A 22,585-nucleotide genomic window follows, 5' to 3' on the forward strand; every position below is an offset into this window, starting at 1 on the left:
AGCTCCCTTCCCCCCAGCTCCACCCCCTCCCATTTATCTCTCAGCCCCTTTGGGCTGTTCTCCCCTTCCTGATGAAGAGCGTTTGCTCAAAACATTGACTCTTCTGCCCCTCGTACGCTGCCTGACTGGCTGTGCTTTTCCAGCAGTACACTTTTCGACTGTGGATTATCAGGCCCTGGTGATTTATCCGCTTTCAATTCCCTGAACTTTTCCAGTATCATTTCTCTATTAACCTCATCAGTTCTTCCCTCTCACTAAATTTCACATTTTCCAGCATTTCTGGTATCTGATTTGTCCTCTTTTGTGAAGAAAGAATCAAAGTAAGTATTCAGTTGCTCAGCCATTTTTTCCTCCCCGAATATACATTCTCCCATTTCTGTCTGTAGGGGACCTACATTTGTCTTCACTAATTTCCTTCTCTTCATGTACCAATAGAAACTCTTAGTGTCAGTCTTTATGTTCCCTGCAAGCTTACTTTCGTACGGTGTTTTCCCCTTCTTAATCAATCCCTTCATCCGTCTTTGATGACTTCTAAACCGCTCCCAATCCTCAGACCTAATATTTTTCCTGGCCAATCTGTATGCTTCTTCCTTGGATCGAATACTCTAATTTCCTTTACAAGCTATGGATTGGCCCTCTTACCCATTTTGTTTTGTGCCGGGCAGGAATAAACATTTGTTGCAGATTCCCCACGTGTTTCTTGAATGTTTGTCATTGCCTATCCACTATCATCCCTTAAGTGTTCAAAGATCACCAATCTCGGGACTCATAGCAGAGGTAGTTATGCAAAGGTTAGAACAAACAGTCCTACCACAAATTCAATCCAAACTCTGGGTCAGATATGTCAATGACAATCTATCAAGGCCAACTCACACCTCATATGTTCAGAGTTTCCTCCTGACTCTGTCCACTTGAACAGAGGCTCAACATAATGCTTTGTTCAAATGCTAGCATTTCCAACAATACAGCACTCTCTCAGTACTACACTTTGAGGGTCAACTTAGATTTTTGTGTTCATTCCCTGCATTCAGGCTTCTGATTCAGACAAGAGCAATGAGAAATGATTGACAAATTCTGTATTCCTTCACTTCCTAATTATATGTAAGCATATTGCTTTGATTACTATTCTATTCATAGTGCTTTTCCTCTTCTGAGTCACTTGCCATTGCGTGGATGAGACGTGTAAGTACTCATGGCCTGCAGTGATTGAAATTGATCCAACCTAATGTTGTGTCTTGCATAAAAAAGTTTTGAAGAAGGTATTTTTGTATGGGATAAGGGCGTCAGAAAGGACTTCAGATTACCTTCCCTGACATTAGTGAAACAGGTGGACCAGTGGTAACGTGATTGCCACTGTTTAATTCCAGTTTTTATTGAATTCAAATTACGCCATCTGTCGAAACCCACATCCCTGAACCTGGCATACCATAGCCCAGTGATATTATCACTCCGTGCAAACCACCCTGTCCCTTGTTGATAGAGATGATGGATTTGACAGACTAGAAATGGATTGTAATAGGGTAAATATAAATGAAGCACCTTTACATATGAAAGTACTTACAACTAAGGACGTCAATACAATAACTAGCAAAGGAATTCAGAAGATTTTTCTTTATGCAGAGTGTGGCAATTGTGTAGGACGTGTTGGAGCGGGGTGATTACAGTGAGTTGCATGGATGAATTTGGTGGAAATTATGTAAATACCTGAGAAGGGGACATCGGACAAAATAGGGTTGAAGGAAGTTAGTTGGAATCTAATAATCAGCACAGACCAGCTGGACCAGAAGCCTGCTTGTGAGCTCTTTGGAATGTTTGGTGCGGTGTATGCTGCCAATGCCACATTCCAAGAACATAAAAACCACACAAGTAACGACCTAAAAGAGTGATTTGTGAGTTTTGTGTCAGTTTTTGAGGGGGAGTGGTGGAAGAGGTACAGTTTGTCCTCAATTAAAATTGAAAATTAAGTCAGGGTTCAAGAGGGATTTCATATTATAACACTTTGAAATTGACAATTACTTTAATTTCCTCACTCATTCTAACTGTATCGTACAGTGCTGCTACAAAAAGCATAAATGAGTGTGCAAACAAAAGAAATTGCAGCATGTTATGGGATGCATGAGCTGAGCATTTATTATGAAATGCTGGAAAGGTTCAGCAGGACTGGCAGTGTTCAGGGAGACGGGTGCAAATTGATTCATTTTGTGAGCATCAACTCTCGTGAGAGAATGTTCGCTTCGGAAAACAAGAAGAGAATGGGAATCAGACAAATGGCCACTGAACCTTCTCTTTCCCCACAGGCAGAAGTCACACGACACCAGGTTATAGTCCAACAGGTTTATTTGAAATCACAAACATTCATCAGGTGAGAAAAGGAGCAGCGCTTTGAAAGCTTTTGATTTCAAATAAACCTGCTGGACCATAACCCTATGGTGTGTGACTTCTGACTTTGCCCACCCCAGTCCAACACCGGCACCTCCACATCATTTCCTCAGAGTGCAATGTTCTCACACCACAAAATGTTTCTGGAATCAGGAGAGTTGAAAGAAGAGATCGCTCATTGTAACAAAACACCTGTTTTGTAACAGCTCTCGAGGTTTAAACAAGCTTAGTCATTTCATGACAAACTAATCAGCCTTAATTGTTCTGGGCAACTAACAAAAACCACCTTACGGTAGTAGCAGTCAGATGGGCTGCCAAGTTCCAAAACAAAAACAAGCGATGTCCTTTCTTCTCAGTGTGTCCGTGACAAAGTATTAAGAGCGCAACATCTGCTCAGAATCCACCAGTTTATCATCACCAGCATCAAGGAAATAAATATGTTTTTTGTTGGTTAATCATAAGAGATGTCTGTGGCTTGGATTAGTGGGCAGTGGCTCAAAGCGAAATGGTCACTGGAATTATTGTAGATGATACATTGAGAGGAACAACATCATGCTGAGGTCGTTACAACCTGTATTGCTGGCAGTCAGTACATACTAAATTTGCAAGTTTCCCCTGTTTGATGAAAATTTCAGACACATTACAGTACCTGCAAGAATCCTGGAATGATTACAGCAGTGAAGGCCATTCAGTCTGTCATTGCATAGATCTATACTCCTTCAGTTGGAACTATATTCACTAGATTTTAAAAGAATGTGGGGGTCTATAACATTCTAAGATAAGAATGGGTAAACACAGGATGTTCCCAATGACCAGGGAGTGTAGAACTTGGGGTCACAGTCTAAGGATAAGGGGTAGGCTGTTTAGGACTGAGATGAGGAGAAATGTCTTCACCCAGAGAGTGGGGAGCCTGGGGGATTCTCTGCCACAGAAAGGGGTTGCGGTCAAAACATTGAAGACTTTCAAGAAAGATGTAAAGGTGCCCATAGCTTTGCCAAACCATAAGGCCACTGTCATTGGATAAAGATAACTGGTGGTGATTTAACCTGGTTACCATGCCTCAGATGGGTTTGGTGAGGGGGGGGGGGGGGGGGAGAAGAAAGAGGTTAAGGAGGAGAGTCCTTCATGGTAACCTCAGTAAGTCCAGTAACTGAACTTGTGCTGTTGACATCACTCTGCATCACAAACCAACCATCCAGCCAACTGAGCTAACTTACTCCCTGCTCCAAGTTTCTATGACATTCCAGCTGTCTACAAGAGAAACTCAGCTGGTTCTATTCACTGCCTTTTCCCTATAGCCCTGCGATTGCTTACTACTCAGATAATTGTTCAATTCCTTTTCGAAAGCCACAGTCAAATCTGCATTTATCAAATTCTCTGGTTGTGCACTCCAGAACCTAATCACTTGCTGCATGAAAATATTTCCCCGCATATTGCTGCTGTTAGACTCACAAATGTTCACAGCATTCAGTGTATTATGTCTATACGAGTCAACAATGATCTGACTACACTAAGGCCATTTTCCAGCTCTTGGAGGCTACAGCAATGCAATTCCAGACATTTGTGACTTCAGATACATGCCTAGTTACCCAGCGTGCAGTTAAGAGTCAGCCACAACGCTGTGGTCTGGAGTCACATGTCTACCTGATCAGATGAGGACAGTAGACTTTTGTTTCTACAGGACATCAGTGAATCAGATGGGCATATCCAATAAATACTGCTTAAATGTTACAAAAGTTTCTGGCTCAACCACCTTCTTGACAGTGAGTTATAGACTCCCATCAGCCTTCTGGGTGAGAAAAGGTTCTCATCTTTCCTGCTAGCTTTCTTCCTCTTACCGAAAACCTATGCCCCCTGGTTAATGATCTCTGTACTATTGGAAAAGGTGGCTTCATATCCATCCTATTGATGCCCTTTATAATCTTATGTATCTCTGTCAGATTCCCTCTCAACATTCACTGTTCCAAGGAAAACAACCCCAGCCTATCCAATCTTTCCTAAGCTTAGACCCTCCATCCTGGTAAATACCAAAAGAACTGCAGATGCTGTAAATCAGAAACAAAAACAGAAATTGCTAGGAAAATTAATCAGATCTGGCAGAACTGAGGAAGGGTCACTCAAACTGAAACATTAACTCTGATTTCTCTCCACAGATGCTGCCAGACCTGCTGAGCGTTTCCAGCAATTTCTGCTTTTGTCACATCCTGGTAAATCTCCTCTGCACCTTCTATAGCGAAATCACTTTCTTCCCAGAATGTGGTGGACAGAATTACGCACAGTACTCCAGCTGTGACCTAACCAATATTTCATATAGTTCCAGCAAAACCCCCTTGCTTATGTATTCTATTTCCTGGCTAATAAAGGTAACTATTCCATAGGCCAACTCATCCACCTTATCTGACTGCTCTGCAACCTTCACGGATCTGCAGACTTGCACTCTGATCTTCAGTAACTTCCAGGCACCCATCATTCATTATGTAAACTCTTGTCTTGTTAGACATCCCCAAGTGTATTATGTCACACTTTTCTGTACTGAATTCCATTTGTTTCTGCTCTGCCCACCTGCTGACATCCTCCTGCAGTTTTCAGCTATTCCCCTGTTTACCGCCCTACCAATTTTTATGTCATCCACAACCTTCTTGATCATATCTCCTGTACATTAATTAATGTACACCACAAACATCAAAGACCCCAGCACCAAGGCCTGCAGTAACCCACTGGAACAGACTTCCAATCACAGAGAATTCCCTCTATCATCACCCTCTGCTTACTGCCTCTTTGATTAATTTCAGATACAGTATGTCATTTTGCCTTAGATCCCATAGGTGCTTACTTTCTTGACCAGGCTGCCATAAGGCATCTTATTAATGCCTTGCTAATGTCCATGCAGATTACATCAAATTCACAACCCTCATCAACACTCCTGGTTCAAACTTGTCAAACATGTCTGAGGTAAGTGCACAGAGGGTGGTATTCAGTCACCAATTCACCTTTATATTTACCTGTGCACAGTACAACGACTCTGACCAGCCTGCTCTGAGCTAGCCCTTAGACTGTGGAGACTTTCTGAATCTTCCGTTTCTGACAGCCAAGGCTCCCCAATGGTGCAGGTTAACAACCACAATCAAGGATCTCAGTCAATGAGATCCACCTGGTTCCAATCACTACTAAGCACTTCCCTTTATAAATCAATACTTCTTTTTCCAATCATCTTAAATCAGCATTCAATAATTCTCAATGTTTTTGCCAATTGAAATAATTTCTCCCTATCTCCTCAGTCCAGTTCCCCTTATTCATTTTGAACATCTATGTCAAATCTCTTCTCACCTTCTCTAATTAATCCAAGTTGCAGAAGGTGGTGGTGTAATGGTTATGCCACTAGATTTGAAATCCAGAACCATAGTCTGATGATCTGGGGCTATGAGTTCAAATCCCACCATCACTTCACCTAATTTGTCAGTTCACATTTGCTGCTTTTGAGCATTCCCCCCCCCCCTTGAGTTTAAAATACTAGTCTTGGACTTACTCTGCCCTTCCTCACACAATGCAAATTTCTATCATGATTGCTGTTGTCTAGAGCACCTTCACTAGAAGGTCACTAATTAATCTTTGTTGAACATTACCAGGTCTTGTCTAATCTGTTCTCTGGGTGGTTCCAGCTATGAACTCATCAACTTTTGACCATATGATTAGCCTATCTATAGATCATGTGAAATGGAGATTAAAATCCCTCATGATTATTACCATGTCTTTCTCAGAGAGACCCATTAATTCTTCCTTTATACTCTATTCTACTATAACTGGATCTGATTACTATAAATGGACCAGTAAACGACTCCCTCAAGTAACTTCGTGGAATTGACATTTCTCATTTTTCAAAGGAATGTGCAGATTCAGATGAATATATTTTAAAATCCCACAAACAGGTAGAGAAAATAACCAAGAAGGCTAATGGGTATGCTAATGGTATGCTTTATATCTAGGGGACTGAAGTTTAAGGATGAAGAAGTTATACTTTAGTAATATAAAACTCTGGTTGGACCCCACTTGGGACACAGGGAGCAAAGTTGGGCTATACTGGATATATTGACCTTGGATGAAGTACAATATAGGTTTACAAGAATGATACCTGGACGTCAATGATAAGTTATGAGGAGAAATAATACATATTAGGCTTGTTTTCTCTAGAATTTAGAAGGTTAAGAACTAATCTGATTGATATCTTTAAGATATTAACAGGAAAAGAGAGGGTAGATAAATTATTTCCATTGGTTGGAGATTCTAGAACTAGGGGGCATAGTCTAAAACAATAGGCCAGACTGTTCAGGTGTAATGTTAGGAATCTGAGATAGATTAAATTTTTGTTCAGCAAAGGTGTTAAGGGATATAGAGTTCCTGTTGAAGGCTCCGGCCCGAAACGTCAATTTTCCTGCTCCTTGGATGCTGCCTGACCTCCTTTGCTTTTCCAGCAACACACTCTCAACTCTAATCTCCAGCATCTGCAGACCTCACTGTCTCCTGGATATAGGCCAGCATAGATACTGGGAGTTCGGTCAAAGATCAGCGTGATATCATTATATGGCAGAATAGATTTGAGGGGCTGAATGACCTACTCCTATACCTATATACCCAAACCACTTCCACAACCTGATTTCCTGAACTTAGATCATCCCTCTTTATTTTGCAGATGCTGCCATTAATTAACAGAGCCACTTTTCTACCTTTAGCTAGCTTCCTGGCCTTCCTAAATGTCACATACCTTCAACATTTGGGTCCCTAGCTATGTTACTCTGTCCCTCTGTTTGTAGTTACTGCCTACACTTGCTCAGTATTTTGAAATAAAATCAGAAAATATGCAGACTACAGCAACTGTAGTATTTCGCTTTTGTGATGCATTTGGGATACCAGAGTGAGATTAAAACCTTGCAAACATTGAATTGACAAACTCAAAATGCTGCCCGGCCAGAACTGTAGCCTTGCCAGGTTTGGCAAAATAAGATTTGCGACGCAGCGACTGAACATTAAAATAAATAAATTATATAAAAGTACACCATCTATTATCCCTTATAGAAGTCACAGACACTGCCATGCATTTTCAGGTATACTAAGAGAGCTATCAGACTATAAATGTTTGATTACCAGTAGATTTTAAACTGTAGCACTCATTGGCAGCCAGCAAGCTTAACTAATGGTTTCAATCTTAAGTTAGTTCATGATGTTATGAGGACCTGGGCCAACTTTCTTACAGGAAATTCCAAAGCTGTAAAGTACAAACATTGTCAGTTCGGTTCGTGGCTGCCAATTATTCTCCACAAAGTGTTTTAATTGATGTTGTTCCAATTGTCCAAATTATTCACCCAGAAAACTGTGTTGTCAAAAGGATCAAGACTGAATTAATCCACTCACTAAAAAACCCTTCAAGACAAAGGACATTGTTTGAATTTGTTACAGAGCTTTGTACCAATATTCCAAAGCACTGCGCATACAAAGTCACACTTGTATTTTGACGGGGTCCAGAAAAGATTTACCAGGATGTTGCTGGGAATGGAAGGTTTGAGTTATAAGGAGAGGCTGGATAGGCTGGGACGTTTTCCACTGGAGCATAGGAGGTTGAGAGGTGACCTTATAGAGGGTTATAAAATCATGAGGGATGTAATTAAGGTGCACAGAATGTGTCTTTTCCCTCGCGTGGGGAATTTCAAGACTGGGGGCGTATTTTTATGAGGAGAATAATTGTTAAAAAAAACATGAGGGGCAGTTCTTTTACATAGAGAGTGGTTTGTGTGTGGAATGGATTCCAGAGGAAATGGTGGATGTGGGTACAGTTACAATGTTTGAAAGACATTTGGATACTTACATTTGTAAGAAATGTGTTTAGGGATATGAGCCAAGCACAGGCAGATGGGACTAGTTTAGTTTGGGTTTAAGGGCAGCATGAACTGGTCAGACCAAAGGGTCTGTTTCTGTGCTGTATGACTGTATGTATCTACAGGTGTATCACTCTATCCTAACTTATTTGGGAATTTTACACTTCAAATCTGCAGGCCATAATCTAGCATTCTCAGAAGTGATATTACAAATAAAAGCTATCTAGCCTCATTTTACCTGCTCCTAAAACCAATTCCTAAGTTGCTATTTACTACTGATTAATTACATTTTAGAACAAAGTGTACAACTGTCACTGTTAATAAAATGCAAACTTGAGTACAGTGGTTAGCACTGCTGTCACACAGCGCAGGAACCCGGGTTCCATTCGAGACTCGGCTGTGTGGAATGTGCACGTTCTCCCCTGTCTGCGTGGGTTTCCTCCCATAGTCCTCAGGTGCGCAGGTTAGGTGGATTGGCCATGCTACATTGCCCACAATGTGCTGGGATCCACAAGCAAGGTGAGTTAGCCATGGGGATGGTAGGGTTAGAGGAAAGGAGGTGGGGTACTCTTTTGGGTCAGTGTGGACTCAATGGGCCAAATGGCCTGCTTCCATACTGTAGGGATTCTATCATTTTCATATTCAATGAGAACAGTATGCTAATTAGCTAGCAAATGGGCTGAGATTGGTAGAGGCAATACTATGGAGACTCCACTTCTGCAAAAGTCAAATTAGACTAAAAACATTAACTCTGTTTCTCCCTCTCCACAGATTCTGCCAGACCAGCTGCATTTCTTCAGCATTCTCGGTATTTGTTCCAGATTTCCAGTATTTTGTTTTCAGTTGACTGCAAAAGTGAGGACTGCAAATAACTGGATGCCAGAGTAGAGTGTGTGATGCTGGAAAAGCACAGCAGGTCAGGCAGCATCTGGAGAGCAGCAGTATTGACGTTACGGGCATTCCTGGTGAAGGGCTTATGCCTGTAACGTCGATCCTCCTGCTCCTCGGATGCTGCCTGACCTGCTGTGCTTTTCCAGCACAAATGGCTGTCATTTTGTTAAGTTGAAACAAGAGCAATGTGTGTACTTTTCCTCATTTGTCTGCAAAGAACAAGGCTTTGTGTAACAACAGATTTACACACATCCCAGTTAACCATCTTAATACGGATTTGATTTATATTTGTGTAAATGTAGAAGAACGGGAGGTAATTCTACAAGGGTTCAACTGGAGAAATACCAAATGAGCAACTTCCCAGTCTAGAGAGTATAAAGGCACAGCCTCCAGGTGTCAACAGGATTATCTACCTCAAAAAACTGTGGATGCTCAATTATTAAATATGTTCAAGGCGAGAGAGGTAGATATTTTAACTTTGAGGAAGACTTATGGATATGTACACGGTCAGGAAATGGAACTGAAATCAGAGATCATCAACGATTTCGGTATATGGTGGAACAAGCTCGAGGGGGTCATAAAATTCCTGGTTCAATTTCTTGTGTTGCTGGGTTTTCTTGGGTATGGAGGTATTGATCTGGGCTTTTTTCTGGTGGACAGGCCCAAGAACAGGAGACATTACACATGCACTGCATGATTAATGAGGAAATCTTTATCAATATTGATTGATTATATGCACAGTATGCCCCCAGTTATAAACACCTGACTTACACATACAATCCCATAAAGGGGTTTAATTTTAAATATTGGTCAAATGAACCTTTCCTGTACTTACAAGCAGCTACTTTATACTGCTTTGCATTGTGTTCCGACCTGCATACAAACCAACTTGAGAATTGATTCGAAAACCCGTTCACGATTCAGGGACTGCCTGTAAGCTCAATAAAAGCATCAAGATAAATCAATTTTATCATTTCTCTTCCTGTTTTACATTGAAACCCAAATTGTCACATGACATTTCTTTAATTAACAGAAGAGGTAAAGATCCTGATGCTTGATGAGACAATACCCTCAAGAATTAACTGGAACAGAATTTGCTGCAAAGTGCTTTGTGGATGCAGTTCAGATGTCTAGGAAGGGTTTAGGACAGAGACCAGGGTAAAGATTTCCAAGATGGTGATGTTTTCCACCTCAACACTTAAAGGGGCAGCAAGGAATTTATCCCTGTCAATTACAGTGACCCCACGTCATTTAGAATACTGCATTCAATTCTGGTCTCCCTGCTATAGGAAGGATGTTGTAAATTTGAAAGCTCTCAGAAAAGATTTACAAGGATGTTGCCAGGACTGGAGGGTTTGAGCTATAGGGAGAAACTAAACAGGCTGTGACAATTTTCCCTGGAGCGTCAGAGGCTGAGGGGCGACCTCATAATGGTTTATAAAATCGTGAGGGGGGATGGATATGGTGAATAGCCAAGGTCTTTTTCCTGTTTTTCCTAGAAGTGTGGACGCTAGTACAATAACAACATTTAAAAGGCATCTGAATGGGTATATGAATAGGAATGACTCAAAGGGATATGGGCCAAATGCTGGGCAATGTTAGCACATAAAAGTTCTAGAGTGCAGTTTCCTGGATCCAGGAAAGTAAGATAAAATGTCAGAACATGAGCAGCCATTAATGCAGTCAATGATGCTAACTTTTATAAATCATGTTGCAGTTACTCAAAACTTATTTAGGCCACATTTGGAGTATTATGTACAGTCCTGGTTGCCACAATATAGGAAGGACGTGGAGGCTTTGTGAAGGGTGCAAAAAAGATGCTACCTGGATTAGAGCATTCTGGCTATCAGGAGAGGTTGAACAAATTTGGATTGTTTTCGCTAGAGTGTTAGAGGCTGACGGGTGATCTGCTAGAAGCTAACAAAGTTATGGGATGCATGGATAGGGTAGATAATAGGGAGCTTTTTCCCAGGTCGCAAATGTCAAATACTAGACTTAAAGTGAGAGGGGGAAATTTGCAGATGTGCGAGGTAAGTTTTTCATGCAGAGGGGGGTAGGTGCCTAGAACTCGCTGCCTGGAGAGGTGGTAGAAGCAGATATGATGGGAACATTTAAAGAGGCATTTAGGCAGACACATAAATAGAGGCAGGGAATAGAGGAATACGAGCTATGTGCAGGTAGACGGGATTAGTTTAGAATGGAAACATGGTTGGCACAGACATGATGAGGTGAAGGGCCTGTTCCTGTTCTCTTAGAACTCGCTGCCTGGAGAGGTGGTAGAAGCAGATATGATGGGAACATTTAAAGAGGCATTTAGGCAGACACATAAATAGAGGCAGGGAATAGAAGAATACGAGCTATGTGCAGGTAGACGGGATTAGTTTAGAATGGAAACATGGTTGGCACGGACATGATGAGGTGAAGGGCCTGTTCCTGTTCTCTGATGAAGGGACTTTTGTTGGAGGTTCAAGGCAAGGTTGCCAGAAGAGAAAATTCTGAATCCTTAATGAAGTATTGTGAAATAATGTCATTTACATTTGTGCTGGGGATAGGTAGGATTGCTAAGAATTCCTTGAGATATGTCTCAACTACAATTTTTGTTCAAGGCATTCTGAGAAGTGTTTGTCCATAGTTTGTCTGTTAACTATGTCCTTATGTTAAGCTTGCAGTGTTAGAACACAAGTCATAGAAACCCTTGCACAATCCAAGCTTTTGGTTTGGTCCATAATTTTTTCATACTAGTTCAAGTTTTATTTGTAATAACTTAGTTATTTGTGTTGACTTAAGAAACCTGGCTGAATCATTTCATATAATAAAGTAGACACAAAATAAAACCCAAACAAATCAGCTGTCATCACCCTGGTTAAACTTAACTTTTTTATCAGCAGTAGAATAGCAGGACGAGAGTGGAATCAGTACACCTTTACCCTCTCCTCCAGCCTCTTTCACCAGACATGGTATTCTTTACATGAAAACTACATTTCTTAATTGTGGTTTTTGCTGAAAGAGAGACGATCAGCAAAACACTTCTCTGATCTAGTAGCCGCCCTTGTCTGCTGTTCCTAATGATAACCAAACCCGTTCAAAGTTTCTACTCTCCTCCCAGATGCTGGAATTTCCCCTCCACGGAATAATTACAAACTAAGGAATTTTAACCCACGTATTATGTCTATGAGAAGTAATTCTGGAAAATGTCCCTGATGTCACAGCAAGCCTGACATATGCCAAACTTAAAATGCATCTAAAAACAAAGAAATTTAGGTGACTAGACCTTTTAAATTAAAATAAATACACCAGGGAACACACATGCATTGATACATGTGTACACACACGTGCACACTTATGCTAATTTGTTTAGTTGAGGAAAGGCATAATTCTCATGTCACAGATTTTTTTTTTCTCAAACTGTTTCCATGTAATGTGATAACCATGCAATTACACCCACTTTATGCACTTCTGGAGTGCCAAGAATGATTGGGCAGAAGATCACCTGAAACAAAACTAATAAATATTGTATACTACCTGCATTACAGGTACTATTAAAAGCACATCAGTATAAACTGTGGCAGATTAGCATTTGCTTTCTATTAGAGAATGTCGATTTTGTGTCCAGTACCTCTGTAACCAGCAATTCGTTACTGTGATTTACAAGCATTACAGCAATCTGCGGTGTTCACAGGGAAAGTAGAATTGTTTCAATAATCAGAACCCTGTTATGGGTTATGAAATGCTTCCACCAGAAATGTTAACCTGCCTCTTTACTTTCAGATGTCACCGGATCTGCATTTTTATCCTACAAGTTTTTCTTTAATTTCTTACCCAAAATTCTAGTGGAGACATGATGACATTTCAACATACAGGTCTTCCCTCTAGAATTATTTCTGTTTAAGTAGGAATGTTAACTATTTCATGCAAAGTAGTTACCCATAAACTTCAACATTTTCATGCTGGATAATCAATAACCTCATAGGATTTTCGTAACAAATTATAAAATTAATACTGCTGGACAATTGGGAAAATAATCTTGAAAGTTAACATCCTCCTGACAAAATTAGATCATGCAAAACTCGATCAATAGGTAGATCTAGAAGTCTGAGATTTTCAGATAACTCACTTCAATGGGGTGAACTGCAGAAATGTTTTTCTTTATTAATAATGGTACACATTTCCAAACATGCCCCCTTACCCCAAGGAAAATCGCACCTCAAATTCACAGCTGCAGCTATCACAACAGTGCGTGATTTCTCAAAGCAGCTGGAAGGCTCACAATAATATGCCCAGATTCCTAGTGTTCCTTCTGGGAATGCTGAGCAGAAGATTCTTTGTGACTTGGCCAATTTTCACACATTCGTAAAGGTGGAAATATTGGGACCTTCTCTAAATCATAGAGAAGTTTTTTTTACAAAAAAAAAGAACTTCTTACACAAGATTCACTTTTAAAAGTCTAAATGTATACAGAACACTTTACATTTTCGTCCTTTAAAAAAGTCTCTATGTACAATATTTTTAAAAAACACATGTTCAGACTCCTTGTGGATAAATCTCTCCAGATTCTGAAGAATGCCTTGGGATACGTTTTACTTTTGTCCTTTATTCTTTCAATGTGACTGTCCTGTGGTGCTTCCTGTTGAATTAGGCTCTGTACCCTCTTCGTTGCTACTGTCCACATCATGTTCCATGGCTGAATACTGTACAGACTCCTCATCTGCGATTCGCTGGCTGGTAAAGTTTGTGATGTCCAAGAGACCACTGGGTTCGACCACTACATTTGAGCTGGACTGACTGGGTATGGAATACTGAGGTATAGACTAGGAAAGAAAGAAAGTAGTCACAGAATCACAGATATTGCAACCCGGAAGGTGGCCAATTCACCCATTCTGGCTACGTAGGTGCTGTCATTCCAAATTGAATTATGCAAGTTAACCTATTGAACTTTCACAAATAACATTACACAAAACAGCCAAATGCTCTAATGAGCCTGTGCAGAAAATAGAAAAAATATTTTAGAACTTGCTTCTTCATTCTTCTAAAGTTAACCATAAATCTATAAGGAAATAATTTGCATTTATATCATGCTCACGTTATGACAGACTTTTTACATTAATTCTGAAAATGATGTAGTTCTATCAGAAACTAGCACCTAAAATCTAAGGGAAACTGTGAAGATATGAGGGGCATATCAGCGATCATGTTTGTGAAAGCTACAATGTACGTTATAATAGCTGACAAGCAATGACTAACATTTGAAAGAATTAATACATAGTCTAAAACAAAACCCATTCTTCTAAGGTACAAAAACCCTGCAAAGAAAATGTTCCAACCCTGGCAAATTTAAAAAAAAATTGGGAATTGAGTTTGATCAAAGAAAGGGTTATCTAGTGTGATCAAACAATGCCAGGCTTGATGATTGGGAGCCATTCAGAATTTTGCAAAAGAATAAAAATGGGAAAACAGGATATGAAAGTACATTAGCAACAGACATAAAAAGAGACTTTAAAAGATATATAAAAAGGAAGTGATTAGAAAAGCAAAAAATGGGTTCATTACAGGCAGTGTCAGATGAATTTATAATAGGGACTAAGCAAATAGCAGAGAACCTCTGGGAGTTGATGGCATTGAGGTATAGTCAGTGGGTTAGTGATCCAGAAGTTCAGGCCAATGCTCGAGAAACATGATTTCAAATTCTATTATGGCAGATGCGGAATCTAAATTCAAATGATTGACTTTAGAATTTAAAGTTAGTCCTAGTGACGATGACTGTGAAACTATAGCCAACTGTTGTTAAAAACTATCTGGTTCACTAATTAGGGAAACAAATCTGCAATCCTTACCTAATCGGGCCTACATGACTCAAGGTCCACAGTAACATTGCTGACTTTTGACTGCTATCTAAAAATGCGTTAGTAAGTTACTTGGTTCAATGACAGATAGACAACAAATGTCTGCCTTGCTTGTGATGCCCAAATCTCATGAAGTAATAAAGTAAATAAATACTCACATCATGGATGAGAATTCAAAAAACTTCCCTGAAATAATGGAGAATCTGGGATTAATGGAAACAAGGGACTTCAAGATACTACCATTTTAAAAACAAAGTACCAGAGAAATTCAAGCAGATTGAGAGACAAAAGATGCATTAGTTGTCACCTTTCAAAATTCTACAGATTCTGGAATGGTTCCTGCTGATTGGATGATGGATATCCTGTACGTAAAAAGCAGGACAAAGTCAACCTGGCCAATTACTATCCCATCAGGCTACTCTCAATCATCAGTAAAGTGATTGGAGGTGTCATCAATAGTGCCATCAAGCAGCACCTGCTCAACAATAACCTGCTCAGTGGCACCCAGTTTCAGTTCTGCCAGGGCCACTCACCTCCTGACCTCATTACAACCTTGGTTCAAACATGGACAAAAGAATTGAATTGCAGAGGCAAAGTGAGAGTGACAGCCCTTGACATAAAGATGGCATTCGACCAAGTGTGGCATCAAGGAGCCCTAGCAAAACTGGAATCAGTGGACATCAGGGGCAAACTGTCTGGTGGTTAGTCATACCTAACACACAGGAAGAGGTCAGTTATCTCAGCTTCAGTACAACTCTGCAGGAGTTCCTCAGGACAGTGTCCTAGGCCCAACCATCTTCAGCTGCTGCATCAATGACTTTCCCTCCATTATAAGGCTATAAGTGGGAATGTTAGTCAATGATTGCACAAACGTTCAGCACCATTCACGGACTGCTTCAGTGTCTGAGGAGTCATATCCAAATGCAACAAGATCTGGACAATATCCAGGCTTGGGCTGACAAGTAACATTCACGCCACACAAATGCCAGGCTATGACCATCACCAGTAAGAGACAATCTAACCACCAACCCTTGGCAATCAATGGTGTTATTATCAACAATCTGGGAGCTATCATTGATCAGAAACTCAACTGGACTCACGTCATTAGTGCAGTGGCTACAACAGCAGGTCAGAGGCAAGGAACACCACAGCAAGTAACTCACCTCCTGACTCCTCAAAGCCTGTCCACCATCTACAAAGTACAAGTCAGGAGTGTGATGGAATACTCCCCACTTACTTGGATAAGTGCAGGCCCAACAACACTCAAGAAGCTTGACACTATCCAGGACAAAGCAGGCTGCTTGACTGCGACCACATTCTCAAATATCCACTCCCTCCACCACCAATGCTCAGTGGCAGCAGTGTGTACTATCTACAAGATGCAAGACAGAAATTCACCAAAGATCCTCAGTCAGCATCTTCCAAACCCATGACCACTTCCATCCAGAAGAACACTGGCAGCAGAAACATGGGAACACCATCACATTCAAGTTCCCCTCCAAATCACTCAACATCCTGACTTGGAAATATATCACTGTTCCTTCACTGTCACGGAGTCAAATCCTGGAATTCTCTCCCTAATGGCATTGTGGGTTAACCTTCAGCAAGTGGCTTGCAGCGGTACAAGGCGACAGCACATTACCATCTTCTCAAGAGCAACTAGGGACAGGCAATAAATGCTGGCCAGCCAAAAATGCTCACATCCCACAAAAATGAATGATTTTTAAAAAAACTTTAGAAAAGGATGGAGAGAAAAGGGGTAACTGCAGGTCTGCTCGCCTAGCATCTTTTTGATCATTTGAGAAATGCTGAAATCTAAAATAAAGAATGTGATAACAGGACACTTAGAAAATAACAGTAAGATTTGGAAGAGCCAATATGGAGCTATGAGAGGGAAATTATGTTTAATAAACCTGTTTGAGTTTCTTTAGGATGTAACCATCAGAAGTGAAGGGAATAAGGTTACATTTTTGTATGGTTAGACTTTCAGCAAGCTTTTGATCAAGCTCCACACAAAAGGTTAGTAAAAAAGAAAACAAATTACAGCAAATGGGATTGAGAGGAATGTAATAGCTTGGATTCAGATTAATGAATAGAAAACAAAGATAAGAATAAGTAAGCAATTATCTGGTTGGCAGATTGTGACTAGGGGGTATTAACAGTGAGAAGCTGGTAAAGGGCTTGTGTGTCCTTGTACATAAATCACTTTAAGTAAATATGCAAGTCCAATAAGCAGTTAAGACAGCAAATATTATGCTGTGTTTATGACTAGACAATTTGAGTATCAGAGTAAAGCTGTCTTATGTCAATTAAGAGCCTTGGTGAGACCACATATAGTATTGGTTGCTTTACCCAAGGAAAGAAATACTGGTCATTGAGGAAGTTCAATGAAGGTTCACCAAACTAACTCCTGGAATAAACAGATTGCCCGGTCAAGAAAGATTTAACTGGGCCATTATCTTCTCTTATTCAGAAGACCAAGAGATGTCTGAATGGGATCTCAAAATATTCACAATTCTTAGAGATTTGACAGCGTAGATGCAAGAAGGATATTCTTCCTAATTTGAAGGTAAAGAACCAGGTTACATAGCATTCTATTTCAGACCAAGGTGAAGGATAAGTTTCTTCACCCAGAGTTGTGAATATTTGCAATTCCTTGGTCCAAAAGGGCTGTGGAGGCATATTCACTGGGTATGATCAAGACAGAGACTGACAGATTAGATCTCTTACAGTGTGGAAATAGGCCCTTCGGCCCAACAAGTCCACATAGACCCTCCGAAGAGTAACCCACCCAGACCCATTTCCCTCTGACAAATGTACCTAACACTATGGGCAATTTAGCATGGCCAATCCACCTAACCTGCACATCTTTGGACTGTGGGAGGAAACCAGAGCAAACCCACGCAGACACGGGGAGAATGTGCAAACTCCACACAGACAGTCGTCCGAGGTTGGAAATGAACCTGTGACCCTGGTGCTGTGAGGCAGCAGTGCTAACCACTGAGCCACAGTGCCGCCCCAGATTTTTAAATATCAAAATTATTAACAGGATACACGTTAGTTCAGGAAAATGAAGTTGAAGTAGATTAGCGATTATGTTATTGAATTGTGGAACAGACTGATGAGATCACTCCTGCTTGTATTTCTTATGTAACATCTTTCATGACCTCAAGGCAAACCAATGCATTTTACAGTTGCTTTAAGGTTAGTTGCAACTGAAAAGTGGGGAAATGAGCAGTCAATCTGGACAATACAGCAGCGTTACAGGAAATGTAATCAAATACATAATGAGATAATCTCCTTTATTGATTAAGGAATGAGTATTAGTCAGAAAGTACTTCTCTGTTCTCCTTCAAATAGTTGTTGTGGGATGTTTATGCATTCACCTGAGAGGGCAGATAAGGCTCTGGTTCAATGTTTTAACTGAAAGATACAATGAAACACTCCCTCAACGTCACAGCAACGTGAAACTGTGTGCCAAAGCATCTGGAGTCGGGTTTAAATCTCCACAGTCTTCTGATTCAAGGGACAAGTATGCTACTTCTGAGTCAGTGCTGATGCATGCTTACTTGTAAATTATTGATCAACCAGTGAATAGCTTTCATCACCTACCCTTCCAGATTTCATGACTTTCAAAACCATTAATGCTCATTGCTCTAAAAAAGGTTCCAAATGTTCAAACGGCTTCTTGTAGCTTTTTTTGGTTTGGTTTTTGGAATCATTCTGTTGAATTTTTCAAGTACACAATGCTCAGGTATTAACTGGAATCAAATCTGTGATACCGTATATTAAAAAAAACGCAGCCGTCTATAATTAATATAATGTATATAAAAATCATCATTCCTCACAATTAAACCATCTGTTCTGATCTTTGGAAAGCTACAACTAACATCAGCGATAGCCTCTAATTACTAAGCAAAATGATTTAAAAAAACAAACTATATCAAAATGCATTGCAGTACTTGAAATGAAGCCATTCAATGAAGAACAAGGATTATAATGCTAGAAATCAAAAGTTTAGAAAATAGAATAATAGAAAGGAATGTATATAAAGAACTGGTTACATAAGACTACACCTGGGTTTCACACTGCATTAAAAAAGGAGAGGGAAGCATCCTCCAATTTCAGATTCTTAGAAAATACCAGTCAAAGCAACTGCTGATGAAAAATCATTGATCTGAAATGTTAACTGTTTCTCTCACTCCAGATGCTGTTTGACCTCATGGGCATTTTCAATATTTTCTATTTTCGGTCAGTCTGATTTATTTATACAATAAGTCTTTATTTCAATACCATACTCCAAGATGGCGCCAACACCATGCGACTTGTTGTGAGCACCCGAGAGCATATCTCACTTTAATATTTCTTATAATCATTCTACAATTTTTGTCTTAAAACTTCAAATAAGGTGAACTTGTCAATGTTCATCTTGCCTAGCACATGCCTTGTGTGCCTCTGTCCAAGTTTCTTTCCACCCTATGATCTGTATGTTCCTTGTTTACTATGATCTGCCTGTGTTGTTCGTAAACAAATTAGTGGGCGGCACGGTGGCACAGTGGTTAGCACTGCTGCCTCACAGCGCCTGAGACCCGGGTTCAATTCCCGACTCAGGCGACTGACTGTGTGGAGTTTGCACGTTCTCCCCGTGTCTGCGTGGGTTTCCTCCGGGTGCTCCGGTTTCCTCCCACAGTCCAAAGATGTGCAGGGTCAGGTGAATTGGCCATACTAAATTGCCCGTAGTGCTAGGTAAGGGGTAAATGTAGGGGTATCGATGGGTTTTGCTTCGGCGGGTCGGTGTGGACTTGTTGGGCCGAAGGGCCTGTTTCCACACTGTAATGTAATGTAACCTAATCTAATCTAATCTTCACTGCATTTAGGTCCAGGTGACAATAAATGAATCAATGTTACAAACTGCACTTTTGGGTGATTAGTTCAACAAACATCTTGTAGGGCTGACGAGTTCTACCTTCTCTCATCAATTAGTTTGGTTTCACAGATTATTTCATTTCTAAATTAACATTACAAGTACGCTCCAATGATGGTTTTTACCTCTGCATCACAGTTCGTAGTTAAAGTAATACCTGACAATTTAGTAACACCAGACATTGTAGGAAAAACATAGTGTCTTCCAGTCAATTTTTGAAAATAGTTTTCCTAGCAAAGACAATTAACTATTGTAAAAGTTCTTTGAATTAATTAACCAAACACCAACGCTTCACCTTCCAACAGTACAACGGAATGTTCACCTTGATTAGCATGTAATGAACTCACATAGATGATAAAACAAGAAATAACATTAGTTAGAAATTCCCTCTAGTATAAATACTTCTTTATTCCTGGACTTAAATCATATATCACTGAATATCAGTAGTCTATTCACAAGATTCCTCAGTTCTGAAGCCAAAGTTAACAAGATTGATTGGTGCAGTTGTCACTGTTACCCCTGGAGAAAAGAAGGCTGAGAGAAGATTTGACAGAGTCACTCAAAATCATGAAGAGTAGGACAGAGTAGACACGGAGAAACAAAATCACACATTGCTGGAAAAACTCAGCAGGTCTGGCAGCATTTTGGGTCCTGTTAATTCTAAAGAAGTATCACTGGACCTGAAACATTAACTCTGCTTTGTCTCCACAGATGCTGCCAGACCTGGAATCTGTGATTTTGTTTCTGATTTCCAACATCCAGAGTCCTTTGGTTTTTTGTTTGATAAAAACGGAGAATCTGCTCCCACATGTAAAAAGATTGAGGAAAAGAAGCATAGATATGATAATCATTGGCAAAAGAAGCAAAGTGACATTTTCATGCAGCAAGCAATTAAAGTCTGGAATGTAATGCCTGAGTGTTTTCTTCATTTTCGACCTAACTAAAAAGGAAGAATGTTTAAGGTTACAGGGAGTAGATCGGAGCATGGCACTAAATAAATTGCTCACATGAAGAGATGGTGCAGACACGATTGGCAAATTGGCCTCTTCTGCACTGCGACGATTCTGTGATTCAACCAATCAATGCATCAGAACCAAGCTTAATCTTGTCCCCAGTTGCCACTCTTTCACGTGCATATCCTGTGGGAGTTGCTGTTTAGCCATCAGGAAGGGGCAAGCAGATTTCCTTTTCCATTTTATGGGCAGTTAACTTCTCATCAAACAACCATCAAACCTGGCTCACTAAGTGGTTTGATTAATCTTGGTTGGAGGCAAAGTTTGAGGTGCAAGGTGCTATTGCAATGCTCTCCCTATCCATTAAAAAATATAATTTGGGGCTTTTTGTTATCCTGCTGTATTCTGGCCATCTGATGTCCATTTTAAAAGTAGGAGCATCGTTCACAAACGTTTAATTTTAATTGGCAGAAATTTATTTTCTTGTCCAGACTTGGGAAAATAGATAGATGTAGGTGCATAATGGATTGTGTTAACAGTTAAATGTAAAATTAAGATGAGACAACAAGGATTAGCAAACACTGGCAGCACCGCCCCCCCCCCTCCCCCGCGTCTAAGGACAGTCAGATGAATAAACTCATCTGTGACACCAGTGAGGCCACACATCAAAATGCATTACAACCTTTTTTAAAAAATCATGATTATTTTGTCGGACGCAGATTACAGAAAAGCAAAATTGTTTACCATTGTAACCTAAGCTCAATGTTCAACTGGGGAAAAAGTACAAGCATTTACAACTGCATCTGGATTGAAATTTCTCTCTGGCATTGTTTTAGCAAAACGATGGTTTGATTTGTCTTGGATTTTTTTTGGTGCAGTTGACACATTCCAGGACAAAGTGCCTGTGTGTTGCACATATTGCCAGGCTGCATTAAGATTTTAAATAGATATGCCTGCTTACCTGAATAAGAATATCTGCAGATATTTCACTGGACTTCTCTTGTGTTAAATTCTGAATTTGAAGAAAGTGGCTTTGAACAGCCTTTCCAGATCCCTCGGCTTCCCTAGGTGGAAGCATCTTCTCTGGGGGCTGTTTGGTTTGTTGTTCTTTTAGCACAGGGGCCACAGCAGGTTTCTGGAACTGATTTGAAGGGTCTGACTGTGGTGAGCTTACTTTCTGTGCTGTGGGCTTCCTCTCTTTGCTAGCGTCTACACTGGAGGCTTCCTCATTCATTCCGATCTGGGCCTCCATGATGGAAATCTTTAAAAAGTCTGTTTCCATTGACTTTTTGGAAGATTGTACCGTATAATAGTTTGCCGCCATGACTGAACTCTTTGAGCTGCCACTGGCCATTTTCGTGATGGTAGTGGCTTGGTAATTTCCAAAGGTTATTTTGGTGACTGTTGTTCCTTGCGTTTTGATGGGCGGCTGTGCCTGCAAATGTTAACAGAAGCCCTACAGTAACCATTAAACGACAATGGGAGAACAGAGTAGAACATTTTGGGATGGATTTAAACGTTATTCTGAATCTGATGAGAGTTTACAACTAAAAAAGAAATTTCATCTTTTCTCTGGAGGTTGCTGAATTCCAGAATCTTCTGGTTTTATTTCAGTTTCCAGCATTTGAAATTTAGCGATTGCTCTGCATCTCTAAATCAGAGAATATTTGGAATGTCACAGTAGGCTGATGTAGGGATTGTGCCCTCCATCCCAAAAACCTCAGTCTTCCA

The 22,585-nt window shown here is 40.3% G+C and overlaps 1 protein-coding gene across 10 annotated transcripts in view; it reads right to left on the reverse strand.

Moving 5' to 3' along the window:
- Window positions 1-13,266: 13,266 nt before the first annotated feature.
- Window positions 13,267-22,585, reverse strand: part of emsy (EMSY transcriptional repressor, BRCA2 interacting) — an 89,523-nt gene continuing 80,204 nt past the window's right edge. For 6 of the 10 annotated variants that reach the window (XM_043692462.1, XM_043692460.1, XM_043692459.1 and 3 more), the window contains 2 exons: window positions 21,816-22,289; window positions 13,267-13,945 (listed from right to left, as the gene is read on the reverse strand). In XM_043692462.1, coding sequence (XP_043548397.1) covers window positions 13,736-13,945; window positions 21,816-22,289 — 684 coding nt within the window. In that variant the 3' untranslated portion in view covers window positions 13,267-13,735. Of the gene's footprint in view, window positions 13,946-15,135; window positions 15,164-21,815; window positions 22,290-22,585 lie in introns of all 10 variants that reach the window. The other 4 variants (XM_043692466.1, XM_043692464.1, XM_043692461.1 and 1 more) reach the window with 3 other exon arrangements.

This window comes from Chiloscyllium plagiosum, chromosome 6 (assembly GCF_004010195.1).
Source record: "Chiloscyllium plagiosum isolate BGI_BamShark_2017 chromosome 6, ASM401019v2, whole genome shotgun sequence".
In the NCBI taxonomy this organism is placed as follows: Eukaryota; Metazoa; Chordata; class Chondrichthyes; order Orectolobiformes; family Hemiscylliidae; genus Chiloscyllium; species Chiloscyllium plagiosum.